A 16320-nucleotide genomic window follows, 5' to 3' on the forward strand; every position below is an offset into this window, starting at 1 on the left:
GAGCCTGGCTGAGGGGTGGGAGCGAGGAGGGACGCAGAGCATGGAGCGGCCCTAGAGGCCACGGGGCTGGCAGTGCTGTGCTTTTAAGTGACGCCAGCTGGAGCACATCTTAGGGGTCTGAGTCCACCTCCGACTTAAGGAAAACAGGCCCTCGCCTCTCCAAGGCAGGTACAGATACAAGAATGGCGCTAAAATGGCTCAAAGAGCCAGGTGTGGTGGTGAATGCCTGTAATTTCAGCACTTGGGAGGCTGAGGCAGGAGGATCGCTGTGAGTTCCAGACAGACCGGGGCTATGAAGTGAGCACAAGACCAGCCTGAACTGCACAGTGAGACCCTGTCTCAGAAAGACAACCAACAAATGGCTTGAGGACACCTCAGCCACCCCTGCGTCCACACACATTCCCCCAACACTTGAGAGTCCTTTCCAAAAGTCCTGTCCAGGCACTTTATTGAGGATCAGATGTCTTTCTGCACCAGATCTAGAGGAGATTGCCACCTCTCTCTCCGCTTCCTGGCCACCTCTCCCTCCACCTGCCCCAACACCATGAGGCCCTGTCACTCCTCAGGCTCAAAGTAACGGAGCCAGTGGACATGGACTGAGACCTCCACAACCATGAGCCAAAACAAACACTGCCTCCTCTGAAGCTGTTTCTCTCAGCTAGCCACAGGGATGGGAAGCTGACTAACACACACACCCAGTATACAAGCCCCACTGCAACACAACGCTTGATACCTGCTTGTTACGGCTGTGTCTGGACGTCACCTAACCCTCATGCTGTCAGAGGAGGGGTTTCCAGAGCTGGCTGGATCCAGGGCAGGTGATGCTGGGATCCAGGGTGTGCGATCACTAAATCAGCCCACTGATGGGTCTGAGACTGTTCTGAGTAGGATTAAGGGAGCCCGCCATGGGCAGGCAGCTTGGATAAAACGTAAGGGAGAAAAGGAGCACTAGCACTGTCACTTGCCTCTTGCTGCTGGCTGCCTGGTTGTTTTGCTGCCGCCTGCCTGCCATGAATTGTTTCTCTTCTGCGATCCCCCTGTGCGATGCCACCCTGCTTTGGAGCCTGACAAGTAAGGACTGAAACCTCCACAAACTGTAAGCCAAATAAACCTTCCTTCCCTTAACTTTGGGTGCTGGGTATTCAGGCTCAGGAACAAGAACGGTAACTAAAACACTGCTTTTCCAGCTTTGTCTCCCACCACCCTTCTCCTGCATGCTGCAGTCTGATCTTTTCCCCATGAAGCTTGATGTTCACATCTTCCCCTGACACTCCTTACTCTCTTCTCCAAACGCCACTGAGCACCTGATCCTGTCATTAGGACCAGGCAGTGTCTCCTGAGGGAGCGGTTTGGAGGAGGTGAGCTCTCTGTATTATTACACATCCCTCAAGCAGCTGAAGAGTTTGCTTCGTTCTCCTTGAGAATGTCTACCTAATTTCTACTGGAATCTCCTTCATCAGTGGAACTTCTGGGCACAGGGCAAATGCTGATGGAGTGGGCTGCCAGGGAGGAAAGGTGGGCAACAGAGTGGTGAAGGAAGGAGCCAGGAGGTGGGATTTCTGGCACACAAGCGTGGCCTCCTCCATCTGATTCACAGGGCTCCTCTTTCTCATCTCTGCACAAAAAGTGACACCTGAACTGAATCTCATCCTGCCTGATGTATCTTCCCCAAAATTTGCTGTAAGTTCTTCAAGACCTCCCTCAGGTGGTCCTGAGGTATACAGCCAAACCAGGGCTCGAGTCTCCTCTAGCAAAGAAGGTGAGAGGACCTGGAGGGTCATCGACACGACACAGAGGTCTCTGCTATGTAGATTAATTGGGGGGGTTCAACCATGATATTGGGGTTCCCCCAGCCTGCACTAGCTGGTGTTCTTCTCTGAACCCCAACCAGATTCTTTCCAAGACGAAGGTCTCCCACAGGTAAATGTAGAAATACGGACTTTCTGATGGGACTATTAGGTCAATCTGTTTGCTCTTAAAGTCATCAGAAGGCCTAACGGCTTTCTAAAGAGGAAGACAAAAGACAGCACTGGCAGGTGGTGATGTGGGAGGTGATGTGGGAGCCTGGGTTCTCCCAAACGGATGTACGTGCTTGGTCTGGATACTTCTCCCCATTAGTCAGCTTTCCCATCACTGGACAGAATATCTGACACCCACAACTTATAGGAGGCAAGGTTTGATGGTTCACGGTTCTGGGGATTCAGTCCATGGTTAACTGGCTCTAAGCAGAAACATCATGTGGAAATGGGGAACTTGAGGGACAGCATGAGGGTAGCATCACAGAGGAAGGGTCCAGGAACAAGACACAGATCTCAAGGCCACACCTCCACAGCCCACCTAGACACAAGCAAAAGTGAGCCCCACAACTTCCCTAGGAACCCCCAATACCCCCTGAGTCGACACTGCACACAGACCAGCCACATCTGTCAATTTCATACCCAAAAACATCTCTGTAAGCCATAATTAATCTCCACATAAAGACAAGAGCAATATCATCATTCTGCCCAAATAATACAAGTATCCTGCATACAACAGGGAACACGGTGATGCCCTCAACAGCTCCAGCACTTTTCAAAGTCCAAGTGAGTCTGAACTGAGACTCAAGGTAGATTGTTAGCTGTAAACCTCTGTAAAAATAAGACATAAACCACAGAATCCCAAAGGAAGTGGTACAGGGTAAACATTTCTATTCCAAAAGTGTAGAAATAAAGAAGAACTGGACCAAATCAAGACCTAAACCTGGCAGGGTAAACATTACATCTCGCAACTGTGCATCTGGCAGCCAGAACACTGGCCATGGAAACATGAATTCCAAAGGACTCGGACACCTCAGCTCTTACGGGACAGGCCTGCCGGCTGCAGCCAGACACCCTCTCTAGGGCTGGCTCCACTCGCTGCCTGCAGCCTTCCTCAGCAGAGGCTCCATGCCCTTGGCCTCCCTGGCTCCCTAGGATCTGTGCTGCATCTCAGCTTCCTTCCCACAGCTTCACAAACCGCCCTCTCAGGGGCTCTTTGATTAGCTTCTCAAGCCTTCTTTTGAAATCTGGGAGGAAATTTACCTGACACCACAACTCCTACATTTTCCACGCTGACAAAATTGTCATCCCGTGAATGATGCCGAGGTCTGTGGTCAGTGGGAGCAGCAGCCAGGGCCCTTTGGGTCATAGCAGCATTGTCCTGTGACTGCCTGGATGGCTGAAAACAGAAATGAATCTGAGGAACAGGTTCCCTAGGATCCCCATCTCTTTTTTCGCCTTTTTGAGACAGTGTCTCAATATGTGGTTCAGGCTGGCCTTGAGCTCATTTTGTAGCCCAGGCTGGTCTCGAGCTTCTGCCTCAGCCTCCTGAGTGCTGGGATTACAGACATGTGCTACCACGCCAGGGAGAGGGTCCTTCTTGAGCAGGAGTCCCAGGGATGCTTCTCAGTGGAAAGGCTGATACTTTTGCCCCCTTGATTCTTCGACTGGGAGAAGACTGATTTCTGAGAGGCCCTCACAGCGCCTTTCTCGTTGTTCTGAACAAAGTATTGCGTTTTTTTCTTGATGCTGCTACTCTTTCCAGTACAGATCCTGAACAAAGTGTTGTTTTCTTCTTAACGGCACCAATTTCTTTTGGCCCCAATTTTATACATGGCTCCTTCTGGGCCAAAATTTAAGTTTTACAAATTTTTTTCTCTTCAGCCTATGATACTCATAAATCTGGCTAAAAGTAGATAGTAGCACCCATACCACAGCCAGGATTTTGGGCTAACTTAAAATTTCTTCTACCAGATTAGTTAGTCCCCTGCCTTTAATCTTAGTCTCCTGCAAAGTCTCAGGAGCTGGGAAAAATGAGACAAATTTTCTTCCAGAGTGTAATGCACAGTGGGCTTTATTCCAGCTGCCAGGGGAGTCCTTGTTCCCAGCTGAAACCTGCTGAGCTTGGTCTTTACTGCCCACACTGCCATCAGCATTCTGAGGTCGGACCAGTGCCACCCAACAGGCTGTTTTCAGCCGTCTAGGGCTTCTGCAGCCGGCATCTTCAAACCTTTCTAAATTCCTCCCACAAACCCGTTCCAAAGGCTTCTGAACATGGCACCACCACAGCCACAGCCTCACTGCTGGTACCAACTTTTCATATCAGTCAGCTTTCCTGCTGCTGGACACAATACTGGACACCCACAGCGTCAAGCAGGAGAGGTTTCGCCTGGCCAGGCTTTGGGATGACCCACTCCTGGTCAGTTGGCTCCACGGCAAAAACAGGGTGGAAAGGCCTGATGCTTAGTCCATGGTGGCCACAGGCAGAGAAAGGGACAGCTCCAGAGAGGAAGGGGCCAGATTGAGACATTTATTCCAGGGCCTCAACTCCATGACCAATCCAGACACACCTAGAAAAATGCTCCAAATCATGAGTGAACTGCAAAGCCGATCAAGCTGATCCCCTATCCTAACTGCCACGCTGTCTCTTAACTTCTCTGTAATTAAACGAGTGTTGGATTAGATGGTACCCAGGGACTGGCTATGGTCTGCCAGTATCCTCTATGACTATGTTACTTCATGAAGTCACTCACACATTCACTCAACAAACACTCACTGACCACCTACTTAGTGCCAGGGTCAGTGATACCTACCATCAAGGACAAGTTAAAAAACTTGAGTGCCGCACCATCAGTGGGATGTGCGATGGGACATGTGTGTAAATGAGGAAAGCACACATGCAAATGCAGTCTGCTTATGTCTGTTCCCCACCAGCTGCACTGCAAACTTCTTTAGCACATGGTTACAGCCTTTTCATTTCTGAATGATTCAAGAGACAGAAACCCAGAAACTACTCAGGCGGCGTGTTCAGTGATGTGACAGTGATCGTAAAAACAGCACTTCCTGTAGGTCAAGCTCTGCTCTGAGTTTTCGGGCATACGAGAACACAGAAGTTATGTCACGCCCTCAAGGCCAGCCAGGACAGCGAGGCTGGGAGTCAAGTTCTCGCGGTCTGGCTCTGCAGTCCGAGCTGCTGCAGAGTCTAGTCTGTGTGTCTGTACTGAGGGACAGGAGTGAACGTGACCTTTAGGGGAAAGCAAGAGCACACGGCACTGATCTCACAGGAACTCTGCAGCGTGACCTGGAAAGCTTAGTGGTGAGGAAGAGCCTTCAGGGCTAGTCAGGGAAAGGCAGGCTTGCTGGAAGCACTTCCCGGGAGCCTGCAATTTGTGGAGTGGATCAAAAGAGCCGAGTGGGTAGGAAGGGAGTGTGGGAGCCGGACTGAGGGGATCTGAGTCAGGGGAGAGACAAAGGCTTTACGGAGGCCACTGAGGACTAACACGGTTCCGATCAACCTCCTCGGTTAAGCCAGACCTGGATTCAAGTCTCAGCCTGACTGCATGCTTACCAGCCCTGCGCCCGGGCCTGGGAAATTCATCTGCGCTCTCGGGGCCTCTGTTTCCTCAGAAGGAGGCAGAGCACGTGGATTACATGAGTTGTCCTACAGGAGGCACGAATACGCGGTACATGATCAACAACAGTGTCCTACCACCGCCATGAGCAGTGTTTTTCCACTTCTCCGGGGCTTCCTTAGATTGGTGAGCTGCCGCAGAGGGAGAAGCTGATAAGCCCACGTTAGTCAATGCCGAGAGAAACCTGTGTGCTGTGATGAGCTACAGTTTTGCTAAAACATCCTAGGATCCCACCTGGTTTTTTTTTTTTTTTTTCTGTTTTCCCAGCTGGTTCTTAGATTTGAAAAGAAAAAGACCTCCATAGAGACCCGCATGCTTTCAAAAATAATACAAAACAGAATGTCTGAGGTCAGAGTAAGCCAAGCCAAACAAATAAATCTTGCAAGATTATGTTAACAAAACAAGGTTTACTGGATCAGAGCAACCAGACTCAATTCTGCACAGAAACACCAAGCTCTGGTGAATTTCAAACACAAGGAGGTCAAACAGGAAGAGCAAACTAAGCTCTGCTTTGGAGTTCAGTATCAACGTCTGGCCTGGGACCCGAGAGCGTTCTGAACAGAAAGGACTCCAGAACTCCTGGGTCATGCAGAGTCCTAGACGTCGATCAGCCATGCGACCCCTGTGGAGGCAGTTCTGGAAGACCCATTAAGCTGCACATGCACTCTCAGAAGCTGGTTCTGCTGGGATGTGAATGCTGAGATGGACACGGGCCTCAGGAGGCTCCTTAGGAAGAGCTCTGACAACCACCACTGGCGAGGTGGAAAACAGGAGGCGGCAGCCCGAGGACATGGAGAAGCTGGGCCACATCGGAGCCTCAGCCCATCATAAACAGCTCTGGGAGAGGGATGGCCCTGCAGGGTTGTCTCAGATCAGAGTGAAGGGGCCAGGCTTTATATATCACTCACTGCAACTGTCTCTGGGAAGGAGACGTGCCCTGGGGCGAGGCATCTTCGCCTACCTGCCTCCAGCCTGAGGGCTGTCTCTAGAGCAGCTCTAGCAGCTGGGGAAACTCCTTCACTCCTTGGGATACACAAGAGCATGCACTGTGTCGCTACTTTGGAATGAGTTATTCTGTTTATAGGAAGGAATTTTACAGAAACACTGACAAATGTTTGAAATCACATGGTTTAGCACTGCCTATAATAGCAAAATTACATAAAATGAACTGTAATGAACTCCAGAAACTATTAACAAGAATGAGGCAGCTCTCTGTGTGCTCTTGTGGACAAACTGTAAGACAGGTTAAGTGAAGACTCAGTGCTCAGATGGGTTAGGGTGAGTAGAGGGCCAGTGTGAATGTTAATGGGGTGGACTGTGCCAGTGCCCTTGAGGAGCTCCTGCAGGAGCATGATTTCCCACCCTCTGGGTACAGTGATCTCTTGAAGAGTGTGACACTGCACCTGCTTTCCCATTAGAATTTGACTAGAAGATGGCACGGGTGCGGGTGGCAGGGCAGAGCATATGAACTGCTGCCTCTCTGCATCTCTTTGAAGATGCAGCCTGACGTGACATCCGGTTCTGCACAGCCACACTCACACCTAGAGCTCACTGAGCACTAGTGCATGTGCCAGGTTACATCTGACATGGTCAGACTGGACTGGGTACAAATAGGTTCCTCTTCATAAACTCAGTTGCAAAGGATCAGCATTGGGGAGATTAATTTGTTACAATCACAATTACACTCAGTTTCAAGTTTTCAGCAAACGTAACTTGCAAAGTTAATATTAAGAAGCAGCACAGAAAAGGCCAAAGGTGCGACCTTCTGGCGAGCCATGAAATATATTTTTTCAAGGTGTATTTCTACCGTGTAATTATTTCACACCAAGGATGATGTACCTTATCACCAACCCACCACCTGGAGAATGAGTATGATGCCTGGTTTCATTATCTCATCAACATCTGTTCTAGAAAATGTTACACAGTCTTTGCAGTCAATATCTACAGCTAAAGTAAATTCTAAGAAAGATCATCTTGGAACAAATCATGGGTGGAAACCTCAAACACATATGAAAATATATAAAATCAGACTCAGTATCCCAATCTGAAAATCCAAAATCCAAACAGCACCAAAGTCCAGAACTTTCTGAGTATCTGCGTAACACCACAAGGGAAACCTGGCCTCATGTGACGAAGGTCAGTCAGGGCACAGGTAAAGCACTGCCCAACATTACTGTCAGGCCACGTGTGCAACATATGCATGAGATTCAATGCAATTCATGTCCAGACCTGGTCCTGCCCCCAGGTACACTGTTGTACATATGCAAATATTCCAAAATCTCCATGAGTTTGAAATCAGAAATACATCTGGTTGCAAGCATTTGGATAAGAACTACTCAAGCTATCTGGGGTCTGAAGTGTTTAAAATATGTATTTTAAAGGGGAAAATCACACTTCTTTTCAGAAGACATGCATGTTGAAGAAGCACAGAAAAAGCAGAAGACAGACAGATGTTCGCCTAACTCCATCCAACTCCAATACCAAGCATGGACGGTGTCCCAGGGCGCCTGGTTCTCCGATGTGAGGCTGTGGCCCACCCAGCTTCCTTCCCAGGCTTCCCTTCCATCTGCTACAGATCCCACCGCTGGCCTCTGTGCCTTGGAACCTCTGTTAACACTGAGGGAAGACTGAGCATGATGATTTCAGTCCTCTCCTTTTTCCACGAGGCCCAGACTCTATCCCACCAAGCCCCGGGCGCTGTGAGTCTACTTAATAGTAATCCATTGTCAACTGTGTTTCTTAGCCACCCAGGGCTGACCTGTGCCTCACATACAAACAGAGGCGAGTCTGACATGCCAACCACACTGGCCGGGTCCTCTGAGGCCCTCCTAGGACACTGCTGCAAGGACCCCACTGGACCCCAGGGAATTCTGGGCGGTGGGATGCAGAATGATGTGCCTCCACCTCCCCAGGCCCTTGGATTCTGGACTGGGAGAGCCCGACAAGTATGTTTTGCACCAGGAGGAAAAGGGAGGAGAAGGGCAGAGGCTTCTTCTAGCCAACCACAACTAACCCTCTTGCTGTATCCAGCAAAACCCAGATGGTGCAATTATCTGGTTAATTCGGTCCTAGTGAGAGACTGGTTCCCAGAACCGAAGACCAGCTTAGACTAAACAGTGGCTTCTCTCCTAAGCCTTTCTCCAAGTCCTGCAGGACACACACTAGATTCCTGGGGATTGCTTATGTGACTGACCTATTGATCCCGGCGGCCACAGAGGAGCGATACAAAGGCCAAGACGGGTTTGGGAAGGTAAGTCTTCCAGGGAAAAACGCCTGAAATAACCTGCTAATTGGTTTCCTGGCCTAATTACCTTCTGGCGTCCACAGAGAGACATGGCCAGGAGTCAGGAGGATGAAATCCGCCAAGGTTCCCAGCGTGACTGCAGCCCTGGGTGCACTGGCTGCGTGTCCCAGGCCCCTTGGTGAGTTATTCTAGGGCGATCCCTCTGCAGTCCCTGCTCAGGGATTTCGGGCCTACACTTTGGGCTACAGGAAGTGCTAAATGGGAGAAACTACAGCCACTTCCGGGGTGGCCGCAGTGGGGAGAGCAAGGCAGATCCAGCTGCCAACTGGGCATGTGCCGGACGGGCGGTTATGGAAAACCCAGATTCTGCGGGAAGATCACGGCCCAGTGACTCACCCCTCTTGGAAACTGGTGAGCAGCCTGGAATCTGCGGAATCTATCAGTTACTCCCCTGCACATTCTTCCTTCGGGTCAGGCCCTCTGCTACTTACATTCTAAAACCCAACCGGCCGTGGTCTACCCTCACCAAGTAACCCCACCCTAAAATACATGGCTGCAAACCCAGGGTAAGGCTGGGAAGGAGCAGTTGAGGGACCTGGACAAAGAACAACCCAGGCACCGTTGAGACTCGATGCGCCTTTAGCTATGGGCTTTGAGGTTAACACTCATCTTCCCTCTGTCTTTTTGGGACAGGGTCTCGATGGCCTCGAGCTCACTTTGTAGCCCAGGCTGATCTCAAACTGCAAAGATCCTCCTGCCTCCTGCCTCAGCCTCCCAAGTACTGGGATTACAGTTGTGTGCCACCACACCTGGCTTCAAGGTTAGCACTTTAAGGGTCGTTTGCTCCAGCTGTGGTAGTGTGGTGGGGGTCTGGCCAGGGCACACCCCCAGCAGCAGGGTGGACAGACACAGGACTATGGGGTCGGTCAGCAGCATGGGTGAGGGGTACATGGAGGCACAGGAGACTGTGCCCACTCCTGTCAGGAGGACGGTAGGGGGTGTCCTCTTCACCAAGGAGGGCGCTGGGAAGAAGTGCAGGACAGGCAGGGGGACAGAATGGCTGCTTTGGAGCCCACCAACTGGACAGCCACCCCTCTGGCACCCTGCTGCACTGCCCTGAACCCCACTTGCTGGAACCCTGTCCATCCTCAGCCCAGGCCAGGCAGCCACCACCCTCGCCCAAGCCGCTTTGGACCCCTCAGCTGCCCTGGGAGGTACTGGGGCTGGGGCTGACCTCCGGTCTCCTTGCAAAATCCTCCAGACTCGCCTCACCTCCCTTCCTAGACCACAGGCTTCCTTGGGACTCGGCCCAGCTTCTACACCCTCAGTCTCTGCAAGAACTTCGCTGACAGAGTAAATACTTGACAAATATTTGTAAAATGAACAAAAATAACCTGCTTTCTGCCGTGGAAGGAACACCAGGAGACAGTGGGCTCACTCGCAAGCCATGGGGTCAAGCTGGGATGCAGACCGCAGGCGTGGCTGCCTGAGGCCCGGCAGGCTGACCTCAGAGGGTTTTCTGCCCCCTGACCCCGGGGCTCGAGACGGGCAGGGAGGAGCGAGACGGGCCAGCCAGCCCTGGTCCTGTGGCTGTGCTTCCTTCAGTTAACATCTGGCCAGGGCCTGGTCCGTCACACTCACACCCGGGCCTTTGCAGTGAGAGAAGAGAGGGAGGGCGATGGACAGGAGAAGAGGGAAAGAAAGACAAGAACTGGACGGAGAAGACGGGAGGAGGAGCAGCCGGCAGCAGGAAGGAGGAGTCATGGCCTGCAGGGCCCGTACCAGGCTCCAGGCTGGGCACCTCCCCACAAGCTCACGGCCACTGACGGACGCGTGTACCGGCCACATGCAGAGGAAGGCTGCAAGGGGCTTGAGCGCTGCTCAACTAAGGCCGCGCAGTCCGGGGGCACTGGGCCTGGAACCCAGCCGAGGCGAGGTTCTCCCGGGTGGAGCCGAGGGCCCCCATTCTGCCCTGCACTCCCATCCAGCCTTGAGCAAGACTGTGTTTCTCCCCACGTAAATGGAGAGCCCGAATACTGATCCGGAAGCAAGGGGAAGAGCTGGGGTTCTCGGCTCCGATCTCTCTCGAGGTTTGAGATGATTTAACACCAACAATGATGCCAGGAGACTGTGCGGAGAGAGATGGAGTCGCCCGCTCAGTCCCGAGGGGATGTGTGCCAGCTCAACAGGACGCGCTCTCAGGCCTGCTTCCCGGCCAGAACGGTCACGGGAGATGTCAAGGGCCACGGGCGCAGCATGGGGAACACAGACTCTCGGGGAGCCAGTCCCGTTTCCATCGGAGCCCCTCTGATTGTGACTGTCTCTTTTTGGTAGAATCAGCTGCTATTTCGCATGTGCTTTGAAAACTTTGCTGCTAAACAAAAGGCTGCAAATTATTGGACCAAATAATTCTGGACTTCAGTGAAACTCCAGGTCTATCTGAGTCAGGGCACTTCGGTTATTATAATTCATTATCAAAAAGATGGGACCGAGGTCTCTCCAGGGAATGGCTTGGGAAAGGGGGAGGGTGGCCAAGCTGTGTCTGCACCTACCTGTTCCACTCGGATCTCAATTTCTCCGTTCAGCTTCTTTCCACAGAAATACTTTGCCCTGCAAGGAGAGAGAACGGTGAAGGCGGACGTCCTCTTTGCCCTGGCCTCCCGTCCCCAAAAGCCTTGCCCCCGGGGGTCAGCTCAAGGCTTTCTCCACCTCCCTCTCGCACTTGTGACTGCGAATGTCACCCTTGGGTGGCGCAGGGGAAGATGGGACTCGAGGTCCGGTCCTGTCCAGGTGGCCTCCCGGCACCTTGGTGTTATCACCTGTAATGAAGGCACTGACACCCGCGCTGCACACGTCCAGAGGTTAAAACGAAGAATGAATAAACACAGCAGCACGGTTTTACTGAGCAACAACCTAAGAACACAGGGAGCCCCACCAAGGACTCACCCAGGACTCACTGCCCGACCCACTGGCCACCTCAGCGTTTGTCCACGCGGCCAGCGGAGCAGCAGTCACCTGCCCCTCCCCCTTTCACCCCCCGCCCACGTCTGTGGACTTCTCAGTCCTCTTCCCCAGCAGCATGGCTAGCAGCTGACCCACCGCTGGAGGCAGAGGCGGAGGCTGCACCGGGGACTGCTTCTGTCTTCTGTCCCCCGACTCTGCGTCCCGACTGCCTCAAAGCCGATGTTCACCTGCCTGTCTTTCTCCATCTTTACACTAATCCTGACCCACAGTCCATCTCTCTTCTGACACAGCTGTCTTCTCAAACTCAGCTTTTATTTCTTACTGTTGGAACGGAACCAGAACCAGAACCAGAACTAGCACTGGTGATGTGTCCTGTGCCCGTATCTCACAGAATGACCACAGCTCCTGGCGCTCAGGAAGGACCTGTCCAGCTGCCCATTCTGTTCCCAGAGCCAGCAGCGTGATGCACACGCAGGGGGCTCGCCTCACACCTGGTGAGCAGCTAAGTGGCCGAAGAGACCGGCAAGCTTTTGGAATTTCATGCTCACAACCAAAACCACGAGGTAAGCATTTTCATTTCCATTGTGTAGAAGGCGAAACTCAGAACCTCAGAGCCCATGCTTGGCCTGCGCAACTGGAATCCAGGCCTTGTTTGTCTTGTTTGGCTCTGTCAGTGCGCGTTTGCAGCGCACAGAGCTCACATTCGCCATGGGAGTTTGTCCCTCCCCGACGCCTCCCCGCTGCCCTCCTCCCAGTGAGGACGGCCTGCCTCCTCCTTCCTGGGCCGTAGCCTCACCTGGGCCTCCACTCCACCACGCGCTCTGCAAACTCCTGAAAAGCAGCAGCCCCAGTTGGAGTGCTGGTGGGTTGGTTAGACGCGTCCCAAGAACAGAGCCAAAGGAACCCATCGGGCCTCTCGATTACTGCTGTAATTGAAACTCACAGCTCTGGTGGCCCGCGGGGTCCCAACGCTATGTGGGGCCTTTCCGTGAACCTCGCGTGGACAGCGACAGCGCTCCTCTTCCCAGGCCTGTTCCGCCCTCCCCCAGCAGGAGAGCTGATGCTTCAGGACAGGAACCCTGCGCCAGCCCCCCGCCAGCGAGGGCGGCCGTGTGGTCGAGCGCTAATCACTAATTTGGAAGCGTTTCATTCAAGAAGCTTCTCTGTAGCTTCTCATTCCATTCTTTTCCCTGGAACATGGGTGTTGCCAACTATTTCTCAAATCTCTCCTTTGTGAAAGACTCCTTTCTATAAATTCGCAGACTGCTTCTGTCTGTCTGTTTTCAAAGCTGCTCCGTCGAAGCCCGGCCCTGGCCGGTGGAGTCCTGCCCGCCCAAGCCCGCCGGAATCGCTGACAGACAGCTCCTGGAGTGGTGCCACTTTCTCTTCCCATGTGGACAGTCCAAGACGTCGCTGGGTTTATTTTTGTGGGACAGGAACTGCTGATGTGACTTGAAAGTGAGATTTTGGGTTTTTCTTCCAGAGATGCTTTTCAACAAAATGCGTGTGCAGCAAGCCTCACGCCCAGGGAACCTGCAGAGTCTGTGGTTGCGTCACCTGTCAACAAGTTCCGGACACCTCTAGTATCCATGGGGCCCAGAATGCATCATATGTCCAATATTTAAAACAGATAGACAAAATCAGAAAACATTTTGATAAAACACACTTGCTGCCTTCCTTGACAACTCATAATGGCCTTGAAGATTCAGAATTTGGGCCCGAAAGTTTTGTGGCTCCCCAGGACTAAGGGGCACAAGGCTGGCCGGTGCTTGGTTCTTGCTTCTCTGTTTCTCCACAGCCCAGAACCTTAATTTCCCACCGTCCTCTGCCCTGCTCTGTGTCCCTGAAGATTCCGCCCAGGTTCATGCATGGCCCAGCTCCACCTCCTCCCCACAACCCCAGACAGCAGCCTCCCGGCCACCTTTTGGGAGCCTGGGCCGAGGAATTGGCTTCACAGCTCCTGGGATTAGGACGAGGCCTTTCAGACACAGAAACCCAGGCCTTGGGCACCCAGAGCACCACTCAGGGCGCAGTTTTCAGGGCCCCAGGGTACAGCACCTTCACCCTGCTGGCCCCTCTGCCTACGAAGCAGGGCGTGACTAGGAAGAGCAGAGTAGGGTGCAGGATGGCATCCTCTGGCACTGCGGGGGCCTGGGCCCTCAGGAGGGCAGCCTGGGATGCAAAGCATGCTGGGAAGACAAGCAGCTGGAGTCAGGATGTGGGCTGAACCCTGGCTCCACGACTCTGGCCCTGTGTGTCTAAGATAGGGCTCTGACCCCCAGGTCACCTCCCCCTACAGGAGGTGAGAAACAAACTCACTGGGCCTCTGAGAAGGTGGCAGTGAGGTGACTGCAGCCGGATACAAGCCCACCGCTCGGCAGCCTTGGGTGTGTTCTCCACCCCAGCGCCTCGGTTTCCTTATTTGGGAAGCAGGGATGTGGACGGATGAGGACGGCAGCTGCCTCACAGGGTCGCTGTGAGGATTAAATGAGCGAGAAGCAGGAGGGGCTCAGAGCCTCCCCAGCTGCAGCCCAGGGCTGGAGCGGGAGCCCCAACAACAGAAACAGTGAGTGTGTCCCCCGCCACCGAGTGGGTCAGGCGCCCACAAATAAATGAAACACAGCGATGCCTCCCCCAGCCCGGCTCTGCCTGCCCAGCATGGTCCCAGGACAGACCGGAAGTCGTCACATACCCCCTGCTGGCCTTCGGGCAGCCCAGCGGTCATGGCAGGGGTCACCCTGCAGGCTCCAGAAGGCGATGCCCATTCATCTCTGCCACCCAGTGCTCTGGAACTTTCATGAGTGCAGGGTTCAACTCAGGCCTGGTCTTTCCTGACCCAGAGCCCCACAGGCACCCAGGGGTCACCCCGCTTCCCTCCTCAGCCTTGGCCAGCATCCTCCACGTGCAGGGCACTCATGTCCTGTCCTCAGCCTCCGCCTCAAGACCCTGGGTGCCTCCCACTACTCTCGCCCAGGCTGGGCCTTGCACACTGTGCCCACCCTGCCCCCGGGTGGCTCTTCCCAAGCTGGGAGCTTGGCTGCAGGGCTCGCCATGCCTGTGTGTCGCAGACGCAGGCACGAGCTGAACAAACGTGGTCTGCTGGGCCAATGAATGAACAACGGCAATGGCGGCCCTGCACACAGGCACCTCGTCCCCAACACACTGCCACCTGCTGGTTCCTCGTGGTCACACAGGTCCTTGTCCAGTGTCCAACCTGCACAACCACCCACCTGGGGCTGGATTCTCGCCCCAACCCCACAGCACTTTGTGGTGCACCGGCACCACCCATCAGCTCCACCCTGATGTGGCCCCCTTTTTTCTTTGCCCGTCTCTGGAATGTTTACTGCAGGGCCTGGCTGACAACAAGGCAGGGCGAGGGTCAGGCCGTCCATCCCCCTGCCTGGCCCAGAGTCAGCAGGCTGTCTCCTGATGGGCCACACAGACTGCGGCCTCCCGGCCGGCGTTCATTCAGGCCTGGCTTGGCAGAGGGGAGGGAGGATGGTGTGGAATTCCAGATGCCCTGCGGGCTGGGCCTGCTGCCTGGGTCACTGAGTGGCTGTGTGACCTCAGGCCGGACAGACAGGCCCTCTGTGCCCAGGGCTTTGTCTCTGAGCTGCCTCCTCCCTGGCTTATTCCGCTCACCCCACCTCTGCCATCAATCAAGTCCTGGCCTCGGAGGGGGCGGAGCTGTGGGTTCCAGAGCCCCGGTCTTCATGGGTGGCCCCATCTTCAGAGCCACATCGAGGCCCCAGGAAGGAGAAACTGCAACAGTGCCTCCGGGCGGGGCAGGCAGAACTAGGCCTGAGTGGCCCTGGTGTGGGGAGGGATGGGCGCGAGACACAGAGACGGCCTCCAGCGCCCACCCGGACTCGCCCACAAGTCTGTCCTGGATGTGATGCTCCAGGCCACGTCCTCCGGGGGAGGGCGGCGGGGACCTGCTCAGTGGCCCCCACTGGGCACCCTTTCAGAGCTTCCTGCTAGCTGCTCATCTGGGGACTGGGCAGAGGTGGACAGACAGACCGCACAGAGGACTGCTAAGGACAGGCACACTTGGGCTTCCTGTTAGCAAGGCGAGGGCATCACAAGGGGCAAACGCAGGGCCGTAGGACTCAGAGGGCCCTGGATCTGCCTGCAGCTCTGTCCTGCTGCCCGGTGGACCTCACACACTTATGGGAAGAATGGGCTATGGAGAAAGGGGGTTTGGAGTGTGATGTGGGGAGCAGAGAAGTCACGGAGGCTTCGCTGAGAGACCCCACACGGATGCTGGCAACCACCTGCCACGCACGGAGCCGTCGGCCCAAGCAGCACCGCATGGAGACCGCACGCTGCGTATCTCAGGGGCTCTGGGGGGGGCACACAGACAGACACGGCCTGCAGAGCGGTCCCCAGCCCAGCCTGCGGCCGGGAGCTGCTTTCCCCTGAGGGGTCTGGATTGCCCCCCAGCCCACCCAGGCTCTGGTAGTGACCCTCTTCCATGAGCATTCAGGGTCGGGCGCAGTGTGCGTTGGGTGGGAGGAGACGCAGGCAAAGGCAGATGAGCTGGGCAGGCACAGGGCACACAGTGACCAGCTTCCCTGAGGCACAGAGCAGGAGCTCTGGGTGGCACGGGCAGCCTGGACATCAAGGGATGACCCTGGAGCCGCCAGAGTGGGGATATGAGGCTCTCCTTGAAGTGGTCAGGAAG

At 54.3% G+C, this 16320-nt stretch overlaps 1 protein-coding gene across 5 annotated transcripts in view; it reads right to left on the reverse strand.

Annotated features, from left to right (window-relative positions):
* Positions 1–16320, reverse strand: part of Syn3 (synapsin III) — a 288914-nt gene that overhangs the window by 226034 nt on the left and 46560 nt on the right. For all 5 annotated transcript variants that reach the window (XM_023561243.2, XM_063255545.1, XM_005000137.4 and 2 more), the window contains exon 3: positions 11225–11282. In XM_023561243.2, the coding sequence (XP_023417011.1) occupies positions 11225–11282 (58 nt within the window). The remainder of the gene's footprint in view (positions 1–11224; positions 11283–16320) is intronic.

This window comes from Cavia porcellus, unplaced genomic scaffold, assembly GCF_034190915.1.
Source record: "Cavia porcellus strain 051 isolate PalLab524CR breed Dunkin Hartley unplaced genomic scaffold, mCavPor4.1 scaffold_8, whole genome shotgun sequence".
NCBI classification, from domain to species: Eukaryota; Metazoa; Chordata; class Mammalia; order Rodentia; family Caviidae; genus Cavia; species Cavia porcellus.